Source organism: Folsomia candida, unplaced genomic scaffold (genome assembly GCF_002217175.1).
Source record: "Folsomia candida strain VU population unplaced genomic scaffold, ASM221717v1 Fcan01_Sc001, whole genome shotgun sequence".
NCBI classification, from domain to species: Eukaryota; Metazoa; Arthropoda; class Collembola; order Entomobryomorpha; family Isotomidae; genus Folsomia; species Folsomia candida.
The window spans coordinates 11,493,139-11,520,536 of record NW_019091193.1 but is presented as its reverse complement, the minus strand read 5'-3'; the positions used below and the strand labels follow the sequence as shown (position 1 = coordinate 11,520,536).

The 27,398-nt window shown below is 38.2% G+C and overlaps 1 protein-coding gene across 2 annotated transcripts; it reads right to left on the bottom strand.

The window, feature by feature from the left end:
- Positions 1-580: 580 nt before the first annotated feature.
- Positions 581-27,034, bottom strand: LOC110849929 (T-box transcription factor TBX20). Of its 2 annotated transcripts, none has more exons than XM_022097413.2 (9): positions 26,292-27,034; positions 25,351-25,738; positions 24,818-24,919; positions 24,609-24,614; positions 11,451-11,605; positions 11,068-11,186; positions 7,317-7,484; positions 5,651-5,727; positions 581-1,993 (listed from the first exon to the last, which is right to left on the bottom strand). In XM_022097413.2, the coding sequence occupies exons 1-9, from the start codon at positions 26,440-26,442 to the stop codon at positions 1,237-1,239; spliced, it is 1,923 nt and encodes a 640-aa protein (XP_021953105.1). In that variant the 5' UTR covers positions 26,443-27,034; the 3' UTR covers positions 581-1,236. The 2 variants fall into 2 exon arrangements, with proteins under 2 accessions (XP_021953105.1, XP_021953113.1); XM_022097421.2 differs by having other exon boundaries at positions 581-1,975; positions 26,292-27,033.
- Between the last annotated feature and the right edge of the window lie 364 nt (positions 27,035-27,398).

The following is a 27,398-nucleotide window of genomic DNA, read 5'->3' as shown; positions in this document are numbered from 1 at the left end:
TGGACAAGTTTTATCCTTGTGTGGAACAGTGATTTAATTTGATACCACAAAAGCAAATAAGATGATATGAATTTACATGGATGAGGGTGACGCGAAAGGCGTCCGGCTGGCTGGGATGGGTCACTAAATTCTTCCAGGTTTTCCTCTCCAGCAGGACGTGTACCTATTTACAAGAGAGATCAGGTCGCTAGAAGGTTTATTAAATGAGACTGCCTAACCCAACTTGTCATCCATGCGCTGGATTGACTGTGACACATTCCTTCGATTAAGGTTGACAGGTGAAACAAGCCAGTTGACGTTGGGTTGGAAAGGAAATCCATCCTCCTAATATCGTCCCCTGTACAGATAAGTAATAACACAATTGCATCGCTTCCAGATTGGGTTGGGTCCATGGGTGGCAGCTATGTGACACGTATGGCCGTGTATTTATGTACGTATCAGTATTTGTCCATGGAAGATACCCAAAGAACAGAAGTATGTATGCATATATACGTGCAGGGACAATAATAATGATGATAGAACTAACCAAGTCGACACTACTTTTATTTATTTTGGATTACTTTTTTCTTCAAAGTATCAGTTTAAGGTTTTATTGTAAAATTTGTTTGAGATTCTTTTTATTAAACGTCATTTTATTACTACTTAAATACAATGTTAAAATTATAGGTAACATACATTTGCGGGCTTACACAGTTAAATTAAAGTTAATAATACTTTTTGCAGGAGTCATCACATTCAAACATTTTGCTGGACAATATATTTAAGACTATCTCGTAAGCTAACTACTGCACATGAAAAAGTGTTCTCAAAATGAACAATGACTGGAATAAGCTGAACATTTGGAAGGAACTGGGGCAATGTTATAAAATGCTATTTGACGAATTTTGCCAAAACAAGCGACACAACGACACCAACAATTAACAGCATTATGCTAACAATAGTAATAATAATAATACCACAAGGAAAGTAGGTAGCCATACATAATTGTCTTTTTCGCCGTCCAGCCTATCGATTTACTTGAACGCTTTTGTATTACCTTCTCACATTTTGTCGATTTATGCATCAAATCGACCACCTACACAAAAACAACGACTTGGAATCATTGAAAAAAGTAAGCTGCCTATATAACCATTATTTTGTTCCTTTAAGAAATGACTATTTGAGCTGAACCCATGGATTAATACACACTAATTATTTATTATTATGGGATTGTTCCTGTTGATGATGATGACTTGGCTATGAGCGGTTGGAGCTGGAGTTGATGGCAACCCCAATCGTGGATTCGTTAATTAGTGAAGATGGGGGTACAGACCCCGGATTTGGGGAGGTGGACGCCGCTTTGGCCGACATTGGAGAAGGGTACGGAGTGTATCTCAAGTTGTTGGAGTTAATTGGACTCCGACCTCGATTCCCACCGCTCGGACTGTTGGTTGTTGTATTGTTGTTACTAATCCCGGAGGAAGGTGTGTTGTTTGGTGATTGATGGTGTTGTTGTTGCTGGGACAATTGTTGGTGATGGTGGTGGTGATGGAGTTGTTGCTGCTGCTGTTGGGGATGTTGAGACGCCTGGGTGAGGAAACCAGGTGGAAGTTGAGAAAGGGCTGACCACTGCGACCACAAGTGCGCTGGGAGGGGCAGTGGCGACGGGCTGCCTCGAGTGGGATTCAGCGTGAAGAGTTGGGGGAGTGAGGGGACGGAACCTGCGGCTGCTGCGAGAAGGTGATGAAGGGAGGCCTGGTCACCCCCACTCGGGTTTCCTCCGCCGCCTCCTCCGCCACCACCACCACCTCCGCCGACGGGATAACCAAGTGCGGCTGCTCGTGCCCCCCATTGTTGCTGCAGAATCCTCGCCTTCTCAATAGAGTTCATCAGATTGTTGTTGTCCATGTCCATTTCGGAGAAGAGTCGGAGGGGTGTGGCTGCCGCTGTTCGGAGGAAGTGATGCTCCAACGGAAGCATTGAGTCGCAAGGATCCCTGCAGAAAATAAGATCACTTGGTTTCCACCAAAAGACAAATTTTCTATTACATTATTCTTTCAAGAGAGAGTACAGCCCCAAAATAGAGGAAAATGGAGAGAAAAAGTGCGAGTGGCGTGTGCGTCTGTATATCTATGCATGCGGAAGAGAGAGAGAGAGAAGAAAATAAGTGGCTGCGGAGGGGAAGGGGAGAAAAGGACTAAAGGATTTCCAATCCCCAACGGCTCACTAAACAAAACTTCACTTTAATCGTTCGTGACTATGTGGAAGGAAGGAGGACGCGAGCATCCGGATATATTTCGAATAATATGCGACTTTCCTCTCGAGTTGCATTGCCATCACCCCAAACCAACAAGTATGGTTTAAGAATATATGCATGCACGTATGTACGTACGCATGTACAAATACATATGTATGGACGCATCATGCAACGACGAGAAAAGGCAAGTCGGATCCAAGCGAGAAATAAAATGATACAACAAATTTACCACGAAGAGGGGAATTACGCTCTAATTTATTGGATCTCACGCTTCCCCTCTTCTTTCCTAATTAATGAAACTATACGTATAGTACGTAGCATGGCGACTGTCGGAATGCTACAGAAAACTCAATTACCCAAGCCTGCAAATGGGAACCAAAAAGGAAATTGAAATTGTGAACTAGGCACGCAATGTATGCATCTAAATATGAACCATTAACTAATTTCTCTTATTTTCAGCTCAGTCAAAATTTCAAAAATTTGAAGAATGGGTTTCTTCATCAGAAAGAATGGCAGAAGCTGGAGGAGTAGAAACGCCAGGAGAGAATGAATAGTGTTAAAGTGTTGGGTGCATCCTTCGCTGGTGACTGGAGGTTCAACGCCTTTCGGGTCACGGACACGGAAATTTATTACCATCGATCTTATAATTATGGAAAGGGTAAATCACAGATGGTCCCCATGGACTGGGATGGTGGAAAGCAATATAGATCGCAGAGTGGAATCCTCTACACACATAACCAGCAGCAGCGGAGAAGACTCTTTCGCACTCGAACAATTTGATCCGACTAGTACCACCAGATATTGCTATCATCATCATCATCCATCCGTATAAACATCTTCATTTCCCTAAATGCCCAATTTACATGTTCGCTACTCCAAAGGCCATAAATTGCCAAACCTAAGCTGTGAATTATGCTTTCAACTTTCTCTTACTTCTTATCCCAGCCTGCTACATATTTACATGCACGGTCTGGATGGTATATTTTGAAATACGTGGTTGATCCAGGGAGGAAGCCACGATGCAAACTCTATTATTCTTGGCCTGCAAATTCCATTATGCTTTGGTTAAAGTTTAAAAAATATTGCCATTGATACATTGTTTCCCAGTGGCATAATGCGAATACTTATCTAACTTCACTATATATATATATATTTAGTTCCGAGAGAGAGAGACAGACAGAGGTTTGTGTATGGTGGAGGTGAGTTGTAGCAAATAATAATAATCACAACAAGTCTGCACTATATCCCCAGCCAACGTCATCTCATCTCTATCCATCGGCACCACAAATTATTACCTTTCCTTTACAGTTCTCGCAATATAAATGGCCTCATGTTTCCCAACGTTTCCTAATAAGTACAGCCAATTTGTTTCCTTCTCTCGTTACAACCCACTTTAAACACTTTAATATCCTTTCGATTTTCTGTTTTCATGACCCGAGTAATTCCTAGTAGGGCCAGACGAGCCCTTCTTGCGGAACAAGGATTGCCTCAAAAACCAATACGAGCCCCATGATTATTTTCTCCTGTGTTCACACTGAAAACTTGTTGTCAGCAATTAATCAATGGTGAGTTTGGCTCCGTTAGAAAACTTCAGAAACGATAAGTACAAAAACCTCATTAGTCAAAAAACCGACAAGTTACTGAAACTGTTACTGAAAGTTACTGAAATTGTTATTTTACACGCTTTAAAACAATATCTTGCGACAAGGTGTAATTTTTGTAACTTTTTTAACATGTAACATTGCTTAAGCAATGCAAATGAAGTCTCACCTTCAGATAAATTTAGAAGCAAAATTAAATAGTGTTCGCTAATAACTCTCCAATTACACATGAATACTATTTATTGTCGTGGGAGGATATGCAATAAATTTTTTAGCACCATAAACATTTTTTATTGATAAAGAATGTTTAGCTGAGGTGGAAAAAGAAGAAGAAAGGATCGTTCAAAATGCAATAACTTTCTTAACATAAATAAATTCCTAAATGTTAAACCTGTGCAAAACATAAATTAAAATTAAACTTTTCGTGTTCATCCAGCTCAACGCTGTTTCAGAAACATTGTTGTAGTTTGCACTTAACGATTGGGGTTGGTCTGGATTGCCAACTAAACATGTTTGTATGAACAATAAACAGCGTCGGACAATTCCTATGCAACTCAAGTTTAAAGGACCATTAATCCTCAAATGGGTGGAAAAGCGTTTTACGATCAACTTTAGAATTTGAAACATAAAGCATTAGGCACACAACTCATTATTTTGTGTTCATAAACGTAGATTTGCAAATGTCCATAAAATCCGACTGAGCAGCTTCCCGTAATAAAAATATTTTTGCAACAAGTATAAAATGTTTGCTACTTTGCACACAATGAAATTCAACTCCTCTGCCTGAACGAGCACCCCACTTAAAGAGCGTGAACGTGCAATTTTTGCTTCAATAAACACTCTTTAGAATAATAATACATTATTTGGAAGTGGTTGGCGTCGGTCTAAGATTTCTGGGTTGCTCATACAATGTGTGAAACCAATAAAATTTTTGTTGTATACTTTTTAAAACCTATGAACCACGAACCATTCGATCCTGGCTTCGTGTTGAACTGGCAAACCTGATGAGATATTTTGGCAACAACCAATTAACTACCCACTTCATGTCATTTATTGTATGCTTCCAATAGTGTGAATTTGTAAAAAAAAACATTAAGCGACTTTGATACACAGATCCAAAGTTTATAATAAGATGTCTAAATATATGTTATATAACTATGTAGTTTAGGTATTTGGAAGGAAGATCCGAGGTTTCAGATGACAAAAGTCACAAGTCAACAACATGGGTGTGGAGCTGTGGATCCGAAACATATGCCAAAAAATCTAACGACGAGGACATGAAGAAGAATTTGGACCACCAAGCACGGAAGACGATGCGGACGACTTCTTGAGCTAGTTTGCATTTTCACGCCATGACAAATCCGACATCCCAAATTCACATCTGAAACGAGTTAAGCAGACTTTTCTCTATTTCTCCTCGAGAGCGAACAATGAAAAAAGCTGTGAAAAGAGGAAAGCTGGAATTTTGGGCGGATGGCGAAGCATAGTGAACTGAAGGAGAGAGGAGAAATGTAATCAGAGAAAAGATGTGTCTGTCGCCCACCTATCAAAACCCGTGAGACGACGTGTGTAAGACAAAGAATAAAGAATTTGAGTGTTTGGTATGCAAATCACCAAACGATCACTGTAGATCTTATCGACAAGGGAAACCCCACAAAATAAACAATCTCACGTTGTTTCACATACGCATTTCGACTCTCAAACCATGCAACGTATTTAGTACTGTACTCTTAAATATGCATTTCAAACAAATACAACTAAATCTGAATTTTATTTAGTTATATATTTACGTTTATATAAAATAGTAACTCACCTATCGAAATCTGTCAAACGGGAACTATCGCGGAAGCCCTTGGCGAATGGATTACTATCGATCTTCAATTTAGTGATCTGTCAAAATAAAGAAGAAAAAACAATGGTAAGAGTAGAAATTGCATTATCACAGGCAAGTAAATTTAAGAAATGAGCAAAAACTGGTGTGATCTGTAAAAACAAGTTATTTCTGTCTAGTTTGGTGAACTGGAAAAAGGCGAAACATTGTGTTGTAGTAATTAGCGCTCAGAATAACAAATCCTCCAATTAAACTTCAAAGCTCGTCAGAGGACCCGAACCGAATTTTCCAAGTCGCATACCTATCTTTTTCCAACCAAGCCGAGTTTGTCACATTAGTCTCCATCATCTACATTCTTGCAACACTTTTACTGATGAAGAGATCATATGCACGTACGTACGTTGATGAGGCATCCTGGCAATTTTTTAATTTGGGCAAGATGCGGTATTTGGCTTATGTATGAATCCTATGGCCACCGCCATGGGTGGCCTGAATCGGTGAAATAAAATAAAGTAAAACATTTCAACTATGACTAAAGGGGCGAATAAAACTGTAGCATTGGTTGTAAATAGCATTTGGGAGAGATAGAGTTGGTTAGCGTGGTACGTACATCCAATTACCACGAAGACTTCTTTATGCATGATTTACTTGCCCACAAACTAACAACAACAACTGGAACAGCAACTATATCTTTCTTGGTCTTTTTTTTATTTCACCAGGCAAGACATAAATTTCGGACTCGTCATTAACTTTGTGATCAACAATGCGTCACTATGATTTACAATTGTGCGACCTTCCCGAGGTGTTGTTAAATTATAAAAGTTCCGTTCCGTGGGAGAGATCCCTATAAATGGCAAAAATCCAAGAGACAATGCGAGGGGCACGATAATTTATTGTAATTATATAACACAACATCTTATTTCTTTATGTTCGGTTTATGACGATATTCTCTTTTATGAGTACAATTCAGCAGAAATTGCAAACCTTAATGACGGAGTCATCTCAACCTTTGTTAATATTAAAGACTGTGATGACAAGATAATAATGACACTTGGGTAATAAATGATCTTCTTTTACAAATATCTCAATTTAAATACAATGAATGGTACGTAAGTTCGTACAACTATATGCACATCTATGTACGTCTCGCATTGAATCAAGTGCATTTTGGTGAGCCATCACTTCAAAAGTGGGCAATTCTAACGAACTGATGGCAGACACCCCTACAAAACTGGAGGCAATATATATGTATTTATGAATGTGTTTAGATATATGGATGGATATACAGCTTGTATCCCATTTTTTGTATCGTAGTCCAGAAGAAAGACCCATTTGACACTTTTTCTCAGAAGCGAAAAAGGGCAGCGAGAAGTGGACGTATATACTCTTGTACAATGCACAGATGCTGTAATAATCTAGACTTAATCTCTGCACCTTTTGCTAACCCTTTTGTCATGCTTTCGCGCTAAAATATAGTAATGTGGAAACTTGGCTTGGTTGTGTATCGGAATGTCTTCGTGATGTGTACGTACATATTTATGTATGTAAATATGTACGGACACAGATTGATACATGTTGTCGTGATGTGCTTCGGCAGATTTACATTTGCATTTTAACAATAAAAAGTACAAAAAAGCGTAGTACTCACCAATTGGTTTTGATACGCCGTAACAGCAGTGAAAACGCATTCGGAGAAGATATAAGTGCGAAACTGCTCGGAATCCAAGTCAATATTAGAGTTTCCAGGAACAATTCCTTCTCTCCATTTCACTATGTGAATTCTTGGCTGGTAACGATGCATCGAGTTTAGTACCAACTGTAAAGACAATACAATTTAAATAACGCCTTTGAACCACCTCGACACGCCACTCGGCTCGACTACTGCATGCATAAATATATCCAGAAACATATACACTTTGCCGTCTCTCTGTTGTAAATCCCGTTCCCTTCCATTATACAAATTATTGTGGACAAGTGTTGCCCGATTTGGGAAAAGAGAAAGCAGGCAGTTGTGGTTATCCTAGTAGTAAATTGTAAATGTAAACAACATGACATGAGCGAGATGAAGTAACAGCCTGTCTCGGCCAACCTCAAATTGCTTTATTCAATTTCCCAAGCTTCTTTCAAAATAGAGTGGATTTGGACCTTTTGCATGCATGCATGTGGGAGCTTTTATGCGAGTGTGTGCGTGCTGCATTTTATTTCATTTTGTGAGCACATCATCCATTTTACACAATCTGAAAAAGTGGCTTCATCTTTACATTTTTATCAGTCCAATGTTGGCTCATAGAGCGGCGGAGGAGGACCCAAACTGACGACACCAAAATGTGTTTCATACTGCATATTTAGTTGTGAATGTAAAACAGCTCATGTATGCATAAACTAGATTTTGTCCAATCTCTGACCACATCACAGTTTTCACTACTCGTGCTGGTTTTGTCCATCTACCATAAATATCTCCATCTCCGTATCTGTATAAACTCACCAGTTCATTTTGGCTCTACTCTGGCAAAAGAAGTTTGGATGTAAATTTATTCTCCGAAATCCTATATTTTGCTAAAATGCTATATCCTATAGCATTTTGACAAACACCATTACAAATTCGGTAGGGATACACACTACCGAGTTTGCAGTATGTACATGTACTACAGTACTATACAGAGTATAGGATACACTACGACGGTAGTACTACTTGACTACTTGGACCTTTAAGATAAATGCGACCTCTCCAAAACTGGGAATTGTCTAATCTAATCAAAATACATTGTTCAGCCAATGTAATTGGCTGAACTTTTAATAAAATCACGCCAACACAATTGGATTATTTTCTAGCCGGCATTTGGCGTGCTTATGCATTGATGGTGGGTGTGTAAGTATTGATGTAGATTGTTGTAGGGACTTTTTTTTAAATAACACTAATTGAATGGAAATTGAACTGTGTTCGATATATTTATTTCCTACCAATTGCCTTCTCACACCAAAAGCGAGGATTGTACAAATCGTGAGTTTGTTATTTGTTTGTATTGTGCACACCGTGCGACCACCCAGAAAAGAAGCAAGTGTCCAAAATAAATTATTGCAAGGGTTGAAAATAAAGTCTGGTTTACTGCTACACGGGGTTTCCTTATCATTGGTCTCAATCACATGAATTTAAAGATAGAGGAGCTGTATTTCGTCCCTGTACACATAAAGACATGCATGTACAGCGGGGGCGCTGGACTGTTCCCCCACTTTCTACATCAAAATTTTTTGATATTCCCGTATGCACGACTACATATTAGCTACATGTTTCCCCTCATCTGGATCTGGCATACAAATAGACAATGAAAAAGCAACCTGAATATAACTGTTTGGGAGCGAGCACGTAATGACAATAATAATTTAGAACGATGGAAAACGATAGGAATCAAACGTTTTGCTACTTCACAGCCAAGGTATCAAACCACATGTTCTTCCATAAGTACGTAACTCATACTCGTACAAGGTGAATTTGACTGAAAACTCTCTCCGAGTGACTGGAACGACCAAAAAAACTTGCTGAGCCGGCTCATAGTAATTGTAGTAATGTTAGGCAAGAAGGAACAGAAGGCTACCAGGCGGAGGGGTTCATCATCATCTTATCATCTCCTAGACATGAGTATATACATATCGATATATGTGTATACAACCAGCCATGTACTTGCATACGGATGAAAAGTTATAAAAAAAATATATAAAACCATGCATTTGAAGAGCACGTTATGTTGTGGGACCAAATGTATGAGACAGTTAGCATCCCATTCTCTAAGTTTACAGTTTACACTTTACACAAATTGTGAGCACTTGAACAAATTAGAAGGTAGTAGTGTAGACTAGTGCACATAATACAATGCACGTCAGATATTTCGTTCAGTCCATTACGACATTGTAAACTTACGGGAGACATTTATAGGGGATCGATCATCTTCAATGTACACTTTTTGATTCCTTTGATAGCATAATGTTTGCTCCAGAGGCAAACGAGTTTCAATTACTGTTGCCTTTTCAGAATGGAATTTTCTCAAAAACCACATAAATTTGTTCTGGTACTCGTATTAGCTTCTCAGAGAGAGATTGTATATATGTAGGCAGCATATGTATATGGACAGATTAGAATTTAGATTAGAGACACATTTATAAATCTTAGTTCGTAGATCTGTTATGCTCAATCAGTGATAGATAATCAGTGATGTCGTAAAACGCGTAAAAGTGACCGACCAAAATTTATTAGTGGACTTGAAAGGTGACATTGTTTACAACTTTGCAGCCTAGTTATTTAGAATCTGGCACAGAAATCGAAATCACCATATTTTCTCAAATTTCAGTACTTCGCTCCATTAGTATGTTCAGTTATATCTCAATGCGACAATTATTTATGTTGTCTAGCTCATGTTTTATAATCCATCCACAACTCACAAGGGAACCTTAAGTACTGTCCCATCTCGATTTCCTTTCGGATAGTCTTATTTGATAGATAATTTAGTGTAACGGAAACTTTGTCATAGAACATACGGTGCAAAATCACGTTGTCGCGAAATATTTGGCGAGAGCTGGTCCAAAACGTGTCATTTTACCAATGCTTTTAACATAGATAACAGCCTTCGGAATGATGAAATGAAGTTTATAAATTATACACCTGTATGTAATTTCATGCTGATCATCAATCTGTAAAAAACGATGCTAGCATTTGTCATTTTTCCAAATTGTGAAATTCTGCAAAATTTTCTAAATTTGAATTTCGTCATTTTTTTAAATTTCAACAAAATTAATATGTTAAACTTCTTTTAAGCATTACACAAAAAAGTTTTCAAACCCCAATTTTTCCTAACTTCAACACAATGGGCCAAAAATTTCAAAAATTGAAACTCACAATTTTTCATGAAACAATATAACATGACCAATGCTAATCTATTTAACGTGTTCTTCAAACTTGTTGGTTAAATTTATATTTGCAAGTTGTAAAAAATTCTGGAAATTTGTATCGTCAGTTTTCGACATACTCAATAAAATAACTTTTCCATACCTCGTTCGAGATTTTAAGCTTTTTGGAAAACTGGAAAAATGTTCATCTGGGAGGGACCCTACGGGGTCCCTCCACTATGGCATATATATATAGGGCGGCATAAATATCTATATTTATATGCGACTGATTTTGCACCGTATGTTCTATGACAAAGTTTCCGTTACACTAAATTATCTATCAAATAAGACTATCCGAAAGGAAATCGAGATGGGACAGTACTTAAGGTTCCCTTGTCAGCCACTTTCTCCAGCTCTGTGCGTATGATTTAGGAGGGCGATGATGGAAGGAAATGGGACTGATGTAACAGATAATCTTCTAGTTGCGTTTGTGTAAGCATAATAAATTAAATGAGACTTACATGTCCGCCTTTATCCATCTCATTGTTCGTCAATTTAATTTTCTCGAATGAGATTACTTGCTTCCTAAGTTGGTCTCCCGTAAATGGAGAATCCGGATGAACGTAAAGCCGGTTGGGTGCTAGAATAAAAGATTTCTTGTCTCAATCTCTAATTAATAATGGAAACATAGTCAGGAAATGTATAAAGATCATCAATTATAACTACGATTCAAGCGATTTTATTGATACAAATTACATTTAGTGAAAATATTTCATGCCAAATCACAGTTAAAATTGATGTTTTGTAAACGTCCCAATCTCACATTTACCCCAAGTTGTTTGCTATTGTTACTAAATAAATCGTCTCAAGAATAGTATGGATAAGAAAGCTATTGATAACTTACCAGGCGCATCTGCTTTTCCAGCCACCAACCAGGACGAACGGTGGTAGGCGTAGCGGTATCGCTTATTATCGACAGGTACGATATCCAGAAGAACGGCATATCGGGTGTCCAGGTTGAGGCCGGTGAAAGAAGTCCTTACCGTCGGAAACATTCGCCTGCAAACAGGAAATTAGATTCTTATTGCTTTGAAGTCATCTTCAATAATGCAACGTGCAACGTCATAGTAGACATTTCACCCACGGCACATCATGCGCAGTGTGTTTAATTCATTGAAGAAAAAGTGAGATGGGATGTGTGTGTGGTGTGGTTGTGATTATTATTTGCTTTGACTTGTGGTTTAGGGTGAGGGGAGTGATTTCGGTTAACAAGGTGAACCACAATAGCATGGCAAGAAGACTGTAATTTGACAAGGTAAATTGTTGTTGAATGACTTGACAAATATTTTAAATGAATAACTCGACTTTTATTGAATTACTCGTCTTGTAACAAACCCATTGAGGGATCCTGAGCAACAACTCGTAACAATGCCGCACTTAAAACCATGACTTATTTTTCATAGAAAATGATGAGTATTGCCCTCGATGGTGGCATAAACTGGAAGATAAAGCAAAGGACCAGCTAATTGAATTTAACAATAACCAGCGAACTGGATAACTGGCTGCACATATGGCATCAGGTTCCTTCATCAATTAGATCGGCTCCTTTTACCACTTTAAAAGAATCGTGTGGCTGCACGATAGCAATTTAATTGCAATTTAGTTGATATCAATAATGTCGCTAATCTTTAATGGGAAGGAGAAAATACTATCATGAAATAAATAAGACTGAAAATAAAAGTACGTTAATGAATTTGTTCCATATTTTCATACGTCCTTTAAAAGATGACGTTTAGCAACCTACCCCGAGTACGCAAATAAAATTAAAGAATTATTAATCTCGTTTTGATACCCTTCAATATAAAACTCCAAATAAATGTAAGGCGTATAAAACTTGTTAACCCTCGTGTGATTGGCAACCTTTTCAACTGGTGCATCGAAAAGTTACAGTGTGTCAAGTTGAAAATGTTAGCGTCGATTTTGAGAGGACTATGCTTACTTCACCACGGAGAACGATGCATGTAATTTAAGTTGACTGAGGCCAACTCTGAGGATGAAATTATTAAGTTGAACAAAAGAGATGCACCATTTGATACAATGCACATAAAACTACGTACTTGCCCTCATCATTATCCAGCAGCTAACAAAAAGGGAAACGCTCAAAAGGGTTCCATTTCAGATGCACCGTACCCAACCAATTCTTCTTCCCTTGTCCGTGTGCAGTCAATTCGAACATTTTCAATCTGATTTGGAAATCTATAATTTTCTCACTCAAATGACTCAACTGCATCCTTAAAATGTGGGAAAATGGTGTGTTGGGCAAATGTTTTAGCACCAGCAAAGGTGTTTGATTACACATAATTTCAATTTTTAATCCCAAATGTGAACTTGATCCCATTTCCGATACCGTAACAAGGATACATTAATGGAGCCACTTTTGTTGATCGGTGCAGGAAAGGAAACGCTGACTTCTGCCCATTCTGTCTTTTTCGTTTTTTATTGTTAAATGCGGAAATGCCATAGGCAGAGATCTGTCCGACCCTTTTTAAAATTTCTTATCACAAATCAATACTGCTTTTTAAGGGAGATGATGAGTCTCGTCTTTCTTTACCCCATGGAAGTACATGTATTACGCTTGGTTGTATTTACGATGTTAATAACCCAGCTTAAACCCCAAAGATGTCATTGTTTCCGCGTGGAGCTATGCAATAATATGCCGCTGCTAATTGCCATTCATAGAGATTTCTCAGGCACACAATAATTTTTATCGATGACTACTTATTCCTCCGAGAGGCCGAGTTTATCATTAAGCCACAGCTATCATTTTTATTGCAGGATTTGGAATTCTTGGTGATGATGTGTGAATTATTTTTTGCCTCGAATTCGCAAGACTATATCTGCATGCAAGCTTTACTACCGCACCAATCATCAACTTGAGAGTATAAAACCATCATGCAGATAGCTAATTTGAGGTGCTAATAACTATGAAACAGCCAGTTATAAATAATGACCTCCGTCAGAAGAGAGGTAGATATACATATGTAGCAGACCAGCGTTTCATGTGGTCTGAGAAGAGGCCTGTAATTATTAAACAGAAGGTTAAATGGCGCATTATCAGGATCAAGTGGCATAGCAAGTATTCACACAACATTTGATAATTGCTATTTGGAAATTGAAACAGGAAAACCCAGTCTAAGTCGCGGACTATCTTATCCACATACCCGATAATTTATCCTGACTAGATTTTTAGTTAAAGAGTGAACAGGAAAAGGGCAGAAATAGAGTTAACGTTAACGTACAGCTCAAAAATGAATGCATCGCATAGGGCCAAGCGCGCACTTGTTTCATGAAAGAAAATTGATGCCGTTGAAACTTTGGCTTCTCTCAAGTGTGTTATGCAGTTTGAAAAAATCGTGAATTATTATTTTTTAAATAAATCCTCACTGAAAAGTGAAGGAAGCGATTTAAAATTCACACTGCACGCATTGTTGGCGATTTGGTAATCTGCAAGTGTGATATGGCGAAGATGTTAAATACACAAAACTAGACACTCAAATTCAGTAAAATGACTCTGGTAATGATAGTAATTAGTGTACACATCTACCAATTCTCAGGATAATTATCGACGATCGTATTAAATAAATGACGTGATATCAAATTTAAAGATCTTTCTACCAGCAACCACACGTTTTTACTCCGCTTGCCATACATACCACCAACAATCAAGTTTCAGTTAATTTCAATAAAATGCAGATATACAATTACCATTTAATCGGAAACAACTACAAGTACGAAACGAGTACAGCACTCTTTTTTTCCATCCTACAAACTTAAATAGGTAGTTTTATTAAAATTCTAGCATTGCACGCATGGCTTCAATCACAATATACAAGTATAATTGTTTTCAAAATGAACATATAATTGATACATAAATGAAACTGAAGATCATGTCCGGAATAATAAATTAAGTCAGACTGACCCATGACCTCAACTCTTGAGGCTCTCCACTCATGAGCCAATCCAGCAACAAAATGAACAAAAATTATTAAACTTGCATTATGAGCCTGGTTGTCAGTTTGGAAGTGAATAAAGTATTGATTTGAATATTATTCACCATCAAATACTTCTTCCCGATACAATATCCAAGTTTGAGTTGAGTTTAATCCACACATTTGATGATGTTGTAAAAACATACATTTGTGCATATGCAGCCAGCAGTTTCATCGATCATGTTAAACCCGTCATGATGCAAACGATAAAGAATTTACCACAAATAATTCCAGCTTGAGAAAATGATAAAAACTGGAACAAACATCCTTTGACTTACACAAACAAGAGTTATTCGAACTTTACACCATGTTTATGGTGTACCTACGTATTCGTAGCAAATGTTTTGTTGTCAATTCCGAACCAAATTAACGTGTAGGTTTGTGGGTTCCATAACTAGACGAGTTTTTTGTCCTCTTTTCACTGCAGTTTGCATACTAAACGGCTCACCTATTTCGAGACTGCGTGCAAACTTTTTACTAAATAGTTTTAAAACTTCTTCCTGTATATCATAGAAAAAGTATGACTTTTATATTTTGGTTCTTATCGTGTACAACGTCTTTATAACTAGGAAACGACGAACAATTGTGTCGTACTTCGATCTGTACATAAGCTCGTTCAGCTAAAATGCATATGTATCAGTGCTCTCCAGTTCGTAAGAAAAGGAAGAAAGGAGGATGCGGGTCATAGACAGCATCATCTTCATCTTTGAGAATATTTTTTGTGGTTTGCCTTCCCTTAATTTTTCCTGACTTGACTTCCATCAAAGCCGTCAACTTTGCCTTCTGCCAACTAACTTGCTCTGACTTTTAGCTTAGCGGTGGGTCTGATCCTCTCTCACTCTCACTTGCGTACGATATACGTAGGAAAAAGAGATGCGATTTGCTTCGGGTGAAGTTGTTGGCTGCGGCAATTAGAGATATATCTGATCTTTTTAATACGAGAGTCATCATTGTACACGACAACGTTGGAAAAGGTTAGCGCGGTGAGGCAAGATCGAGATGCATGTCTGAAAATTAAAAGTGCGCCAGGAATGTAATCCATGGAATATAATCCACACGTCAATTCGTTCAAGTAGTTGCAAGCTAACACAACAGAATTATGCCGCTAAAAAATATTTGCATGAATATTGAAATTATTAGTTTGACGTTATCTTGGATAGAATTTTATGCATTTAGGATAATCTATTTACAAATTGTTTAAGGTCGCAACGGTTCGATGCATTATTTTGAAATTATAATATCAAGAAGAAGGGTTCAGGCCTTCCTTCATGTCAATAAGGGTTGAAATAGACGCTAAATACAGGGTGGTTAAAATGTCACGCCACAATGGAAAATTTTTCAATGGGAAAAGTCCCTAAATCTCCATTAGTTACAAGATTTTGGATTGAGATTTTTATAAATTATTATCAAAACTGATGACAAAATTCTTAAAATGTTGCATTTTAGAGACAAAATTTCGGTAACTAATGGAAATTTATGGATTTTTCCCATCGAAAAATTTTCCATTGTAGCGTGACATTTTAACCACCCTGTATGTACACACATGCAAACACAGGTCACTTGCGGGGAGTTTGATATCGTGAGGGTAAAAAAAAGTTTGAAACGAACGTAATTTACAGTTCTTAGGTCAATTTTATCAATGGCGACTATTGATGAGGGAGCATACAAAGTAAAAGTTGTGATAATGCTTGTAGGATATCTTACTCTCGCAAGTCCAGTAAATTGATAAAACATGTCTGTTTGCACTTAGCGATCGACAACTTCTCACATTCTGGGCCAAGATAAAACAGTCACTCAACAGGAATCATCATAAATACACGAAAGGAGTGAATAAAAATAACTCCATAAATTGTCTTAATTCGACATCAGTGTAGTTGAAAGTGACACATTGATAATAAAAAGTATAAATATGAGTTTGCCATTATGAGAAAAAAAGTTGAAATGTTTATGTATGTGCTTCGCATAAAGCACTCAAACAGATTTCTACTGATATTTTGCCTTTCCTAAAACATCCAACTTCAACCTTTCGAATTATTTTTAACAAGTAAAATGTAAAAATGTAGAGGATAACTTGTATGTATTTGCACACACATGCATACCACGCACTATGGGAAAGTGGAGAAAGTATGAATTTTAAACTTTTAGTACATAGAATGTATTCATAATTACATGTGATTTATGGTACTAATATGTCATACTAAATTAGATCAAGGTTAACGAATCCAAGAGGCACATTATTAGTAACGATGACTGATAAACACAATACAGTAATCAGTACAGTACATAGGCTTTTGATTCATTGATCAGTGTATGGTGTACATATGTATCGCAAGTAGGCTGGTAAAGATTGACAGGGAACCAATATTTTGATTTTAGCCAGTGGCAAACTTGTAAACTCTTCGCTCAAATTAAGCGTAAAAACCATGTATTTAATATTGTAAAATTACGAATTATGAACTCTCAGCGCAACACTATCAAACACGAATTTAATATTAATAATGCAACATAAATTACGCTGTATAATCATACAAATAATCTAACGATCCAACTTTACAATGGGATAGTGCACTTTCAGCCTAATTTAAGTAAATCAGCCCAAGCAGGTGGATTTCTTTGGGCAGCAGAAAGAGAAATGTTCAGTGTGAGGAATAATGGAGTAGAAATTATTTATTCCGAGTCGAGATTGTGCAAAGGATAGAAAGGCGTTGGCAAGTTGGCCACTATGATTTGGGCCAATCCATCATAAAAATGGACAATTGACACAGGGGCTCGTGTAATGCAATCAGCAAAGCCCTTCAGTCAGCAGCATTTGATTTTGATTTGACCATTACAGACCACACGGGTGGAGAGATTCATGAATCAAATCAAAGTAATCGCCTTCGGTCGGGTCAGACGACCCAGCGTTCTTTTCTTAATACTCAAATTCTCTCTCTCTCCATGAAATGAACATGATGAAACATTCGGACAACATCAACAACACAAATTCTCAGTACGCCACAGTTTGAGTAAGTAAATGCCTGTTTTGTAAAAGGACGAAAAGGTGATAAGTCAGTGAAACATAGTACAGTTTTCTGAGCATGAAGGAGTTTGTTGAGGTTAGAATTTTGGACTTAATGAATATCACGACAAGTCGGGTGTAGACGAGAGGACAGAAATGTGGACACGCAACAAACACATCATCAACATCAACTTCTCCTAAGTCAAGTAGAATTTCACTGCTACTTACTTACTGCTTTACACCCACCCAACACACATACATACACATCATTACCACCCTAATACACGTGGTACTTACATATATGCTCCTTCGAGCTTTTAACAAAAAGCCTTCTTTTATGTATTACTGATCGTACTATATGCACCTTAATCCAGTTGTTGATTCGTGTGCTCGTGTTATTTATTTCTTTTACCTCACCTCGCTAATGGTAATGTTAGCCAGCTGATTTGAAAACTCTAATTGACTACAAACCTCTTGTGAACATTAGATTTCTCATGTTAAATGTTGTTCCACTCAACCACCGCCACAGAGCTGTACATATTCCATCGCACTTTTTCGAGCTTCTGTCATTTGTTGAGCGTGTTAAGTATGGAAATTCCTTATTTAGCCATGGGCGAACATAGTCTGATTAAAATTATTGTCAATGTGGATCCGGTAGTAATAACTTGATCAAAGAATATGAAAAAACCAGTTTGCTTAATGAGTAAAGCACCTCCGGCTTCATACATATTTAGCTGATATGCAATACATTTGAAGCCATGTACATTATGCGAAGCTGTTGCTCTCATCATGGCGGATCCGTCAGAGATTCAGTCTTAAATTCTGGGATTCTGTTTAATATTAAGCAGAACCCCAACTCGGCAAGCGCAATCTTCCTTTATTTAGTGTGAAATGTAAATCCTGCACATCTTTAAAGTCTTGCGGCGATGACGTGGCCGACCAAGTCAACTGTCACCACGACCAGTACCCAGCACATGCATAAATGTGCTAAATTCCTTTGAAACGTGGACTGAGGTTTGCCGTGTTTATGTGATAACCATTTACGGGAGAGTCATACAAATTGCTGTGGAGTCATGTCTTTACACCTTTTGTCTCAACTCTCAAGCCAAATGTTACTACCTGCCGCATCGTCCTTCCTCGTCGACTCTGTATGAGTGGCGAGAAAACTGTCGATGGGTTTATCACATCAGTCACTTGTGGGATAAGGTGTGTGCATTCACATTCATAGTGGCGTATAATTTGGGACAAAGTGAAAAAATACGTGATAAATAGTAAAACAAAGTTGTAAATTTTTCAAAGTCACGCCGACCGTGACATGAGTTTCATACATGTATGATACCATTCCAGATGACAGGTAGGCAATTTAATTTTTGGACTTTATGTGCCTACCTATTTAAATAATTGTAAGTATGCAGTAGCAACATTTGTGTTGTTTGTTGGCAACCCATGCCTCAACTTTGTCTACATATGTACGTACACACGGACGGAATGCACACCTTGCAAACAAGTACGAAATAAATTATCGCGGTTGATGATGATGGGATGGCGGATTTTGTCAAAACGCTTTCGCACTATTTGTACTCCGTAATGAAACATGTCAGGTTGGATTGGTGGACGGAAATGGGGAGACAATAAAACTACTTTATGACTTGCTCAACTTTCGGTAAACAAGTATGAAAATAAAATATTAATGCTGCTGTCGGATATTTAGCTATCCAGATGGCTATCGCAATCACTAGAATTCTTCATCGCCGAAATATGTATATATTATTCTTTATTGCTCATGACTGGATGGGGCAAACCACCACCGAACAAGGCAAACTCTACATGTTTATAATATCTAAATATGTATCTGTAGGGATGATGCAAACCTATGTAGATATGTATGTATTTAGCCCTCCTAAACCTACTTTTATTCATCATTGCTCTCTTGTTAGGCAACCAGAGCAGGAACAAAATGGGCAGTAAAATCGCCCAATTAAGCTAAATTGTTCGAAGAGACTGAATCAGTAGTTAATTACAAAGATATCTCCACTTCCATGTCCTTAACCAACAACGCAACACGTTCATCCTTCCGCATGCTTGCATACGCTATGAATCGACTACGATGTGCTGCTGCAAACTCTCTCGCTTTACACTTTTACATTTGAAAAGGTGTTTACACCGAATTTCTTGAGCTGTTAACTCATTCTCCAGGATTAATTGATTACAGGTAAAAATATTACAACCCTCACAAACAGTTTTTATTCCACAACCTCTGCAACTACCACCCGTCCATCAGTCAAGCAAAACTTGTTTACTCCTTTCTATAAGCATATAATTTACGTACATATGTACGTACATATATTGTGATGTACATGAAGCAAGAAAGTTGGGATCCATGCAACAGCGGTGGTTGTAGATTACCTGACATTCATCAGCAACGAGCAGCTTTTGCTTAATTTAATATACAATTATGCTGGAGGTGTAATTCAGTAAAACTCTTAATGAAAGGGCCAAACCGATTAAAACTCATCACTGTTGGAGGAAACATTTATGAAAAGAATTATTCAAGTTGCGGTCAAGTCAAGTCAAGCAGGTTGGTCTTCAGATGATGCCACTGCAGAAGCCCGTTTTCTTCAATTTCACAACTCAACAGCTTATCAATAGCCAAGGTGCATCGCAGCGTAAACGCACATATGTACATTTGTACATCTCTAAGCTATACGCTTGAACTGGTTATCAGTGCAATGAGTAATTAGATTTTTTGTAGACGCTGCATATTAATTTAATCTTTGAATACCAAATCGAGCAACACCTCGAATGCAATTCGCATCAGTCAATACACGTAAAAGACGTTGTACATCTGTATGGTTGCTGCATGCACCCGCATCTCATCACCAACCAACTTGTATTCAGTGTACCTCCACAAAGGTCAGGATGGAGGGTAAACCTCTATTTCTATTCATATTTCGTCCTCGTAAAAGCATACGAGGCCCTGATGTGATCCTGGTGACTGTGATGCTGCTGAGGACTGAAAAGGGGTAATTGAGATTCGAACACCATCGTTTAGGTTGTTGCATAAATTACAGCTAGTGACCCAGTCAATTTGATTAACTGAAACAACCCTCAAATCCAATCATCTACCACGAGTAGTGAACAGAAACTATGTAGAAAGAGAGAGAGAGAGCGGATTGTGGTGTGAGAAAGGGACCAAGAGCCATTCAGGTTGGCTGAACATCGTGATGGGAGTGAGCACTTTTTGCTAAATGCACAATCTCTGGATTGGAGATGAGACTCGGAAGGAAGGAGCTGAAATCCACACCAGCAAGAGTATCACGACTCCTGCGTTGACGACACGGCGGAGCAGAGTTGGTTGACAAAAGTGGATCGGAGCCATGTTCCGGAAGAGCGACACCCGAACTGGGTGCATATGTCGCTTGCCATCCTCGTCATCATCCCCACCACCACCGTGTGTACTGCCACCCAAAAGAAATCACATTTCCATCCACACTTTAATCCCTTTTGGATGACATTTCACATTCATTGCACCCGATCCTCTGATTCCGCTCCTGCTTTTCCTCTCGGCATCATCACAGTGTTGAAACTTTAACCAACTGCCAACTACTCCTGTTGTTACCCACTCCGTTGCATATCATCCATTTCAAAAACATGATAGCTCTAGCTTTGCCCCTATTCTCGGTTTGTATGTATGTTCATACTAAGTATTCGATTTCCTTCACCTCTAAAAAGCACAGCCACGTCTTATCCAAGTGGGAAAAAATTTGATGCAAATGACTCAATTGTTTAAAACCCATAATTAATGTAATCTAATTAATGTAATCTAACTAAACATTAGCTTTAGTTCTTTTTCCCTATGCAATATTATTGTGTGGTTTAGGCAAAATAAGTCTACATCAACGGCGTACAAATAAGCAGTCAGAATATGAAACTTTGTATTTTATTCACTCGTTTTATCGCCGGCAATAATTTTATGGGTTGGTTTCGTTGGGCTCAAGTAGTGTGCACAACACTCCTATTCGTACGCGTTTGTATAATAATAAAGGCAGACAAGAATCTGCGCGAGTGCAACATTATTGTCAGAATAACATCATAACCAAGCATCGTATCAGTTCCAGTAGTAGACAGGTGAGGTAATAAATTTTTATGTGATGCTCTATGTGTAAATTTATTTCCATCTTCGCATCCTTTTGTAAAAAAAGAGTTGAGCACGACAGGACGTTTGATTTGAAAATTGCCTTGTTTCGCTTGTTGAGCTAACTAAACTCTGCTACTCCACTTCTTACACATGCACTTATTCCATTACTTGCATGAATTTCTTTCATTCTGCTCCTTTTTGCTCCTCGCCAACATTTGGTACACATGTATTATCATCAATGCCGGGTTATTTATTTATTCACATTTATTAAACAAATTATGCCATTTTCTCATCTCTGATTTAAATTATAGCCTAACAAGACCAGAACTTATTTACCAGTGTTGGCTGGCGCACACACAATTTTAATTTAGTAATTCCATTAAATTCTAATGACCAGCAAGTCATGAATCTGTCCATCAAATAGAATTGCAATGCAACCTCCCATTTGAATCAAACTGTTATTCGACAACCGGATTGCTCACTGCAATTGCTCCATCCATCTCCTTTCAGCCTGTTCATTATTACGAGAGCAGAGAGTAACATGTAGAAATCTATCTAATTCTGTGGATCACATCAGTAAAATTAATACACAATCTGAGAACATTTCTTGCTTTCAACAATTCCTCTTCAATTCGCTAATCTCTACAACCTGACAAATAATCTTAATCTTAATTAAACGGATGCAGGAGTAGCGAGCGAGTGGTTGTGTGCTCAGCATCGAGAGAATTCTTGTTAGCCCACAAATCAACTTTTACTAACTCAACAAGACTCGAAAACAAGAGAGTTTGCTCTTGTATTTACAAGGTATGAGCGAGTGATACGATACGCACACGCTTATCTGCCCATATCTGTGGCAGTAATAAAACGATAGCAGAATTCCTTCTCTTATTCGTGTACGCTAATTTGTATTATGGGGAATTCCATTTAAAAGAAACTCATAATGCAACATATGATTTCTGGTTACCACCTTATTTTCACGTAATAGCAGAGGCTCATAAATCATAAAACTTGTAGCTTAAGTTATAAATTACCACACAACACACTGCTGCCTGCTCTATATTGGTGGGTTTGTGCTGCTTTGGAGTAGAAATGAGTAATTAATACGGGAAGCGTTGTCAGTCAGAGGAGGCAGAAAGCAGAAGCGCAGGTGAGTGAGTGAACAAGAGTCCCACGCACAAGATAAATTGGACCAAGAAAGAAAAGCGATAAGACACTGAAATAAATCAAATGTACGAAAAAATGAAACGGCTGATGATTTGATGGAGCAACAACCGTGAACCTGAATTGATATTGTGGGAGAAGAACAATTATCTAATTCAGACATTCCATTCTAAATGCATACTATTCAACAAGAGAGAACTGCGCATTTTATGGAATTAAGTATGTTTAAGATGCACTACAAGATGTCCTAGCCCAACAATTCATTGCATTCGATTAATGAAAAATATCTTTCTATAATATTCTTCCTTAAGAATAAATCTATTTCTCAATTGCATGAACTATATACGTACAACCACGAGTACGGTGCGGATTGAATTATGGAAACCATACGTAATGAAGAATTTACGGCTGCCCGAGCAAATTGGTCTGGGCCTGGAAGTGTTAAGTCATTACTTTATATTGGGGTAGTCACAGTTCAATTAGGCAAAGATAAGAGCGGTGCAGCGAGGTTCAGAAGAGGGTCTCAAAGTTCACGACGCACATACATGTACTTCTCATCATCAGGAAGAAATGAAGGTGCAATTAAGTTCTGAAATGTGGATGTGAGGAGGGACGAAGAATAAGGGCCAAGAGAAGAAACAAAATTTCGGCTCGAACCTTTTAATGGAAATCGTATCTGTCTTCTCAAATCATCATTTGTGTCTGTAACTTTGTCGGAATGGCTGGAGCAGCAGATCGAGGGACCCAAGGGCTCCACCAACTCGCTCATATCTCAACAATTTATTTAGTAAATATGCTCATCCGGATTTTCATGCTTGCCAAGTTATGCTCCCAAACCAACCGCTTTCTCGGCAGTATTAGTTACGTAACAATGTATGCTGCGTAGACTGCACTGCAATTGCTTTTATACATTATACACATTATAAAAAATTTGCATGCACGGCTTGTCCAATTTTGTACGTCATAACTTTGATAAGTATATAAAAATTAGTCTGACCAGCACAAGAGCCGAGAACAAAGTATGTATGTGCATTGTTACAAATCTCCTAAATTACAGTTGGTTGAGATATAGATTTTTTTGCTAAAACCAAGAAAAGATGTGGTTCTGAGATATGTGAGGAAAGTCATATATCAGAAGTGGTGATGCTGCTCGTGTTATTATGGAAATTGGCAGTCTTGTGCTTGTTTGAAAGGATTGCGTGTCGATATTGAACATGTTTCTCATCCTCCTCCAGGTCAATTTTACGATATCATATTTATTTTAAATGCCACCTTCTTCACCTGACCGCTTAATGTTGGCTGACCGTAGCCTTGAGTTAAAGAGACTGTTTGCACGCGTATCACCTGATAAAAGCGAGTATTTTCATTGAATTGTGCATTTCGAGGGCAGCTAAATTGGCATTTTATCAGGTATGCAAGTTTCTTGTAAGAAATAAACTAGATCAAGAATGTTGCACTCTCCATCACACACATACACACACCCCTCGCATTGATTTCAATATACCCTTAGGTTTCCCATACCGAATAAATCTCCCATGCTTTCAAAATCTTATAATGACGATGGCAGATGAAATATGCAAACCATTTGCCAAATTATTATCTATATACTTGATACCATTTTTGTAAAACTCTATTCCTCCCTAACACTAACGACATAATATATGTATCCAAATAAGTAAATACTAAATATACAGAGTAATAAAAAATGCGGCTTACCTTCCACTGCTCAAGAGGTTGAAAATTAATGATAGGTTAATATAACTGATTCTTACCTATCAAAAAATATGCTTTTTAATATGCACAGACTGGCTGCTTCAAGTATTTGACCTATTAGGCCCTTAAAGTGCCTTTCTGTGCATATACGGATTAAAGCACAAATTTTAACGGGTAAGATTCGGTTGTATTAATCTATCATTAATATTTGCCTTTTGGTAATGATCATCTCGGTCCCTAGGTCGTGAAATTTGTCCCACAATTCCTTGGTTTCTAAGTGGCAATGGACCTGCAGAAGCTCCTCGTCATTGCACCTGAAATTATATTATTAGCAATAACTATTATGGACAGAAACTGCATGTTGAAATTTATGAACCGGGCTCCCGGATCAAAGGGTTAACCAATGTCAATTAATTATTCAAATTTTGTAATGTACTGAAATCATAAGAATCTTTTACGACTTTCTCTTTTCTGTCACAATGCTTGGAGCATAATTAAATTTACAAAATCTCACTTTATGTCTGTGTTTTACATCGTTCCTTCATTATAAAAATAGATTTGCAATTTAACCATCATATTTTTGATGTAGAACGAACATAATAGAGAGTGATTATGGTTTACATGCTCGGTATTTAATGTGAGACAAACAAAACCCTCGTCAACTTGGAAAAGTTCATGGTGATAATTTGACCATCACAACATGTTACGTTATTTGAGCATAAAATAATAATTCAGTCATCCTTACCGTCCCTTCATTTCCACTTTTTTGGATTTTGAACTCTTTTTAGACGATCGGTTGGTTGTGGCCGGAGGGGGTGCGGACGAGTCGTCAGGGCCTGGTGAGTTGGCTCCAGGCGAACAACGGTCCCCGCCTCCCACACTGCAAGTGTCATCATCCTCAAAGTCCTTGACACTTCCGGGAGTCTCAACTGAGGAGGACGTGACTTTATTGTCGTCATCGCAAATGTCGATATCTTTTTCGCCATCGCTGTCGGAAAAGTCCTCAGTTTCGGAGACATCCAATCCACGATGAGACTCATTTGATGTGCTGAACAAATTTCGATGATGGTGGTGATTGTTACGGTTGTGGTTGTAATCGCTGATATTATTATCAATACTGGTACAATGTTTATCTAAATTCGTGCAAAAGGAAAAACTGTCAGTAAAAATTTTTCACGTAAATAGATACGCTAGCATTACATGAGCAACGAGAGTTTTCTCCTCAGTTTGTGTACAAATAATCATACTCGACGTGAGACTAGCACTGGAAGGTTTGAACCATTTATAAAAGGAAAAACAATTTAAACGGCCTTCGAGGTTATGATGCCTGAGCCAAAGTTTAAACAGTTGAACTCAAGAGTGAAGTACCCCCTGAAGTGCAGTAAATAATATTTACCTAATCATTCTCATAGAATTTCATTCTCTATGAAGTTATTCTTTCTTGTTGACTGGTTAAGTGATTTTCATGCTGTGTTTCAATCATTTCGATTTGATATTTGTACATACCTAAATTAATTGAATTGGACAAGATTCCGACATGTTCACCCAACGCACATTTCTTTGTACATTGATTTTTTTACACTAATAATACTGAAAATACGAAAATCATGATCTGCACGTACATGCATGTGCATATGTAGCTACATATGTACATAGCATCTAGTATGCATAATATGATAGTCTCACCTTTTGTAGGACTATCGTTTCCGACACCGGGAGAGGAACTTTGATTTTTCGAGATCTCTTTCGACATAATCGCCGCAATTGAAAAGTCGGTGGAGCGAGGCTTAGTCGACGCCACAGCAGCTGGAGTATCGTCCATGGCTGCTGGGAGCATATTGTTTTGAGGATTACAGAGAAGATCACGACACGGAAAGTGTATCACTTTGATCACTTCGCACAGTACTAAAACACCCCAAATCCAAGTGGACGCTTCTTTCTCTCTCTCTCTCGCACACGTTCTAATTAAGTATTTTATGCTATGGTCGACCCTGGTCCGTTAAGAGTTGACAGACTTTGGAACAGTAGTACGAATTATTTTTGCACACATTTCGATTGCAAAAAATGTGAAATTCACTCGAGTTGAGTTTAGTATTTAGTAGTAGTAGCGGCGACTACACATGTAATGTATATGTATCTTTATCACCTTGGCTTGGGAAAAGGTAACCCGACAGGATTACCACAATTGCTTGTGAGTGGGTTGGCTACTAGTGTCAAGTAAGTACGTTGTAAGGGATATATAGCCGCTATGTTTCTGGTGGTTTCACGCAGGGTGTTAGTTGCAGAGTTATCTCTCGAGTACTCTCAGTTATCGACTGAAGAGTTGGCGCAGGGCACATTAGAGTCAGACTACTACAACAAACATTTGTCCGGGGAAAAAGTGGTTCTTCTCAGCCAACTCTTCAACTTCTTGGTCTTCTTCGCCAACTCGATCGCACACATTTCTGTTTGAGCAGCAGAGGCAGCAACGTTGGTGAGGTTAAAAGCATCTCGTCGTTGTTGGTTGAGAGAATATAGAGAGGAAAACAAGGGAGGGATAGAAGAGGACATTGGAAGGTTGGCTCTTTTTACAGCACGAGGTTGCAAGGGTGACCATGAAGCGGGGCTGGATCGTGTGGTACCGTGGGGCGGATTAGTTTTGGGGTTGGGCGTGGTTGCGGGAGGGACTCTTGCCTGGTGATTGACACCAACCCGAACAATGGAAAAATAGTGTCACCGGTGAAAAGATGTGTAATGGATTTGTTTTATGAACACACACCAAAACCACGACCAGCAGAAGAGCATCTTTTTTCA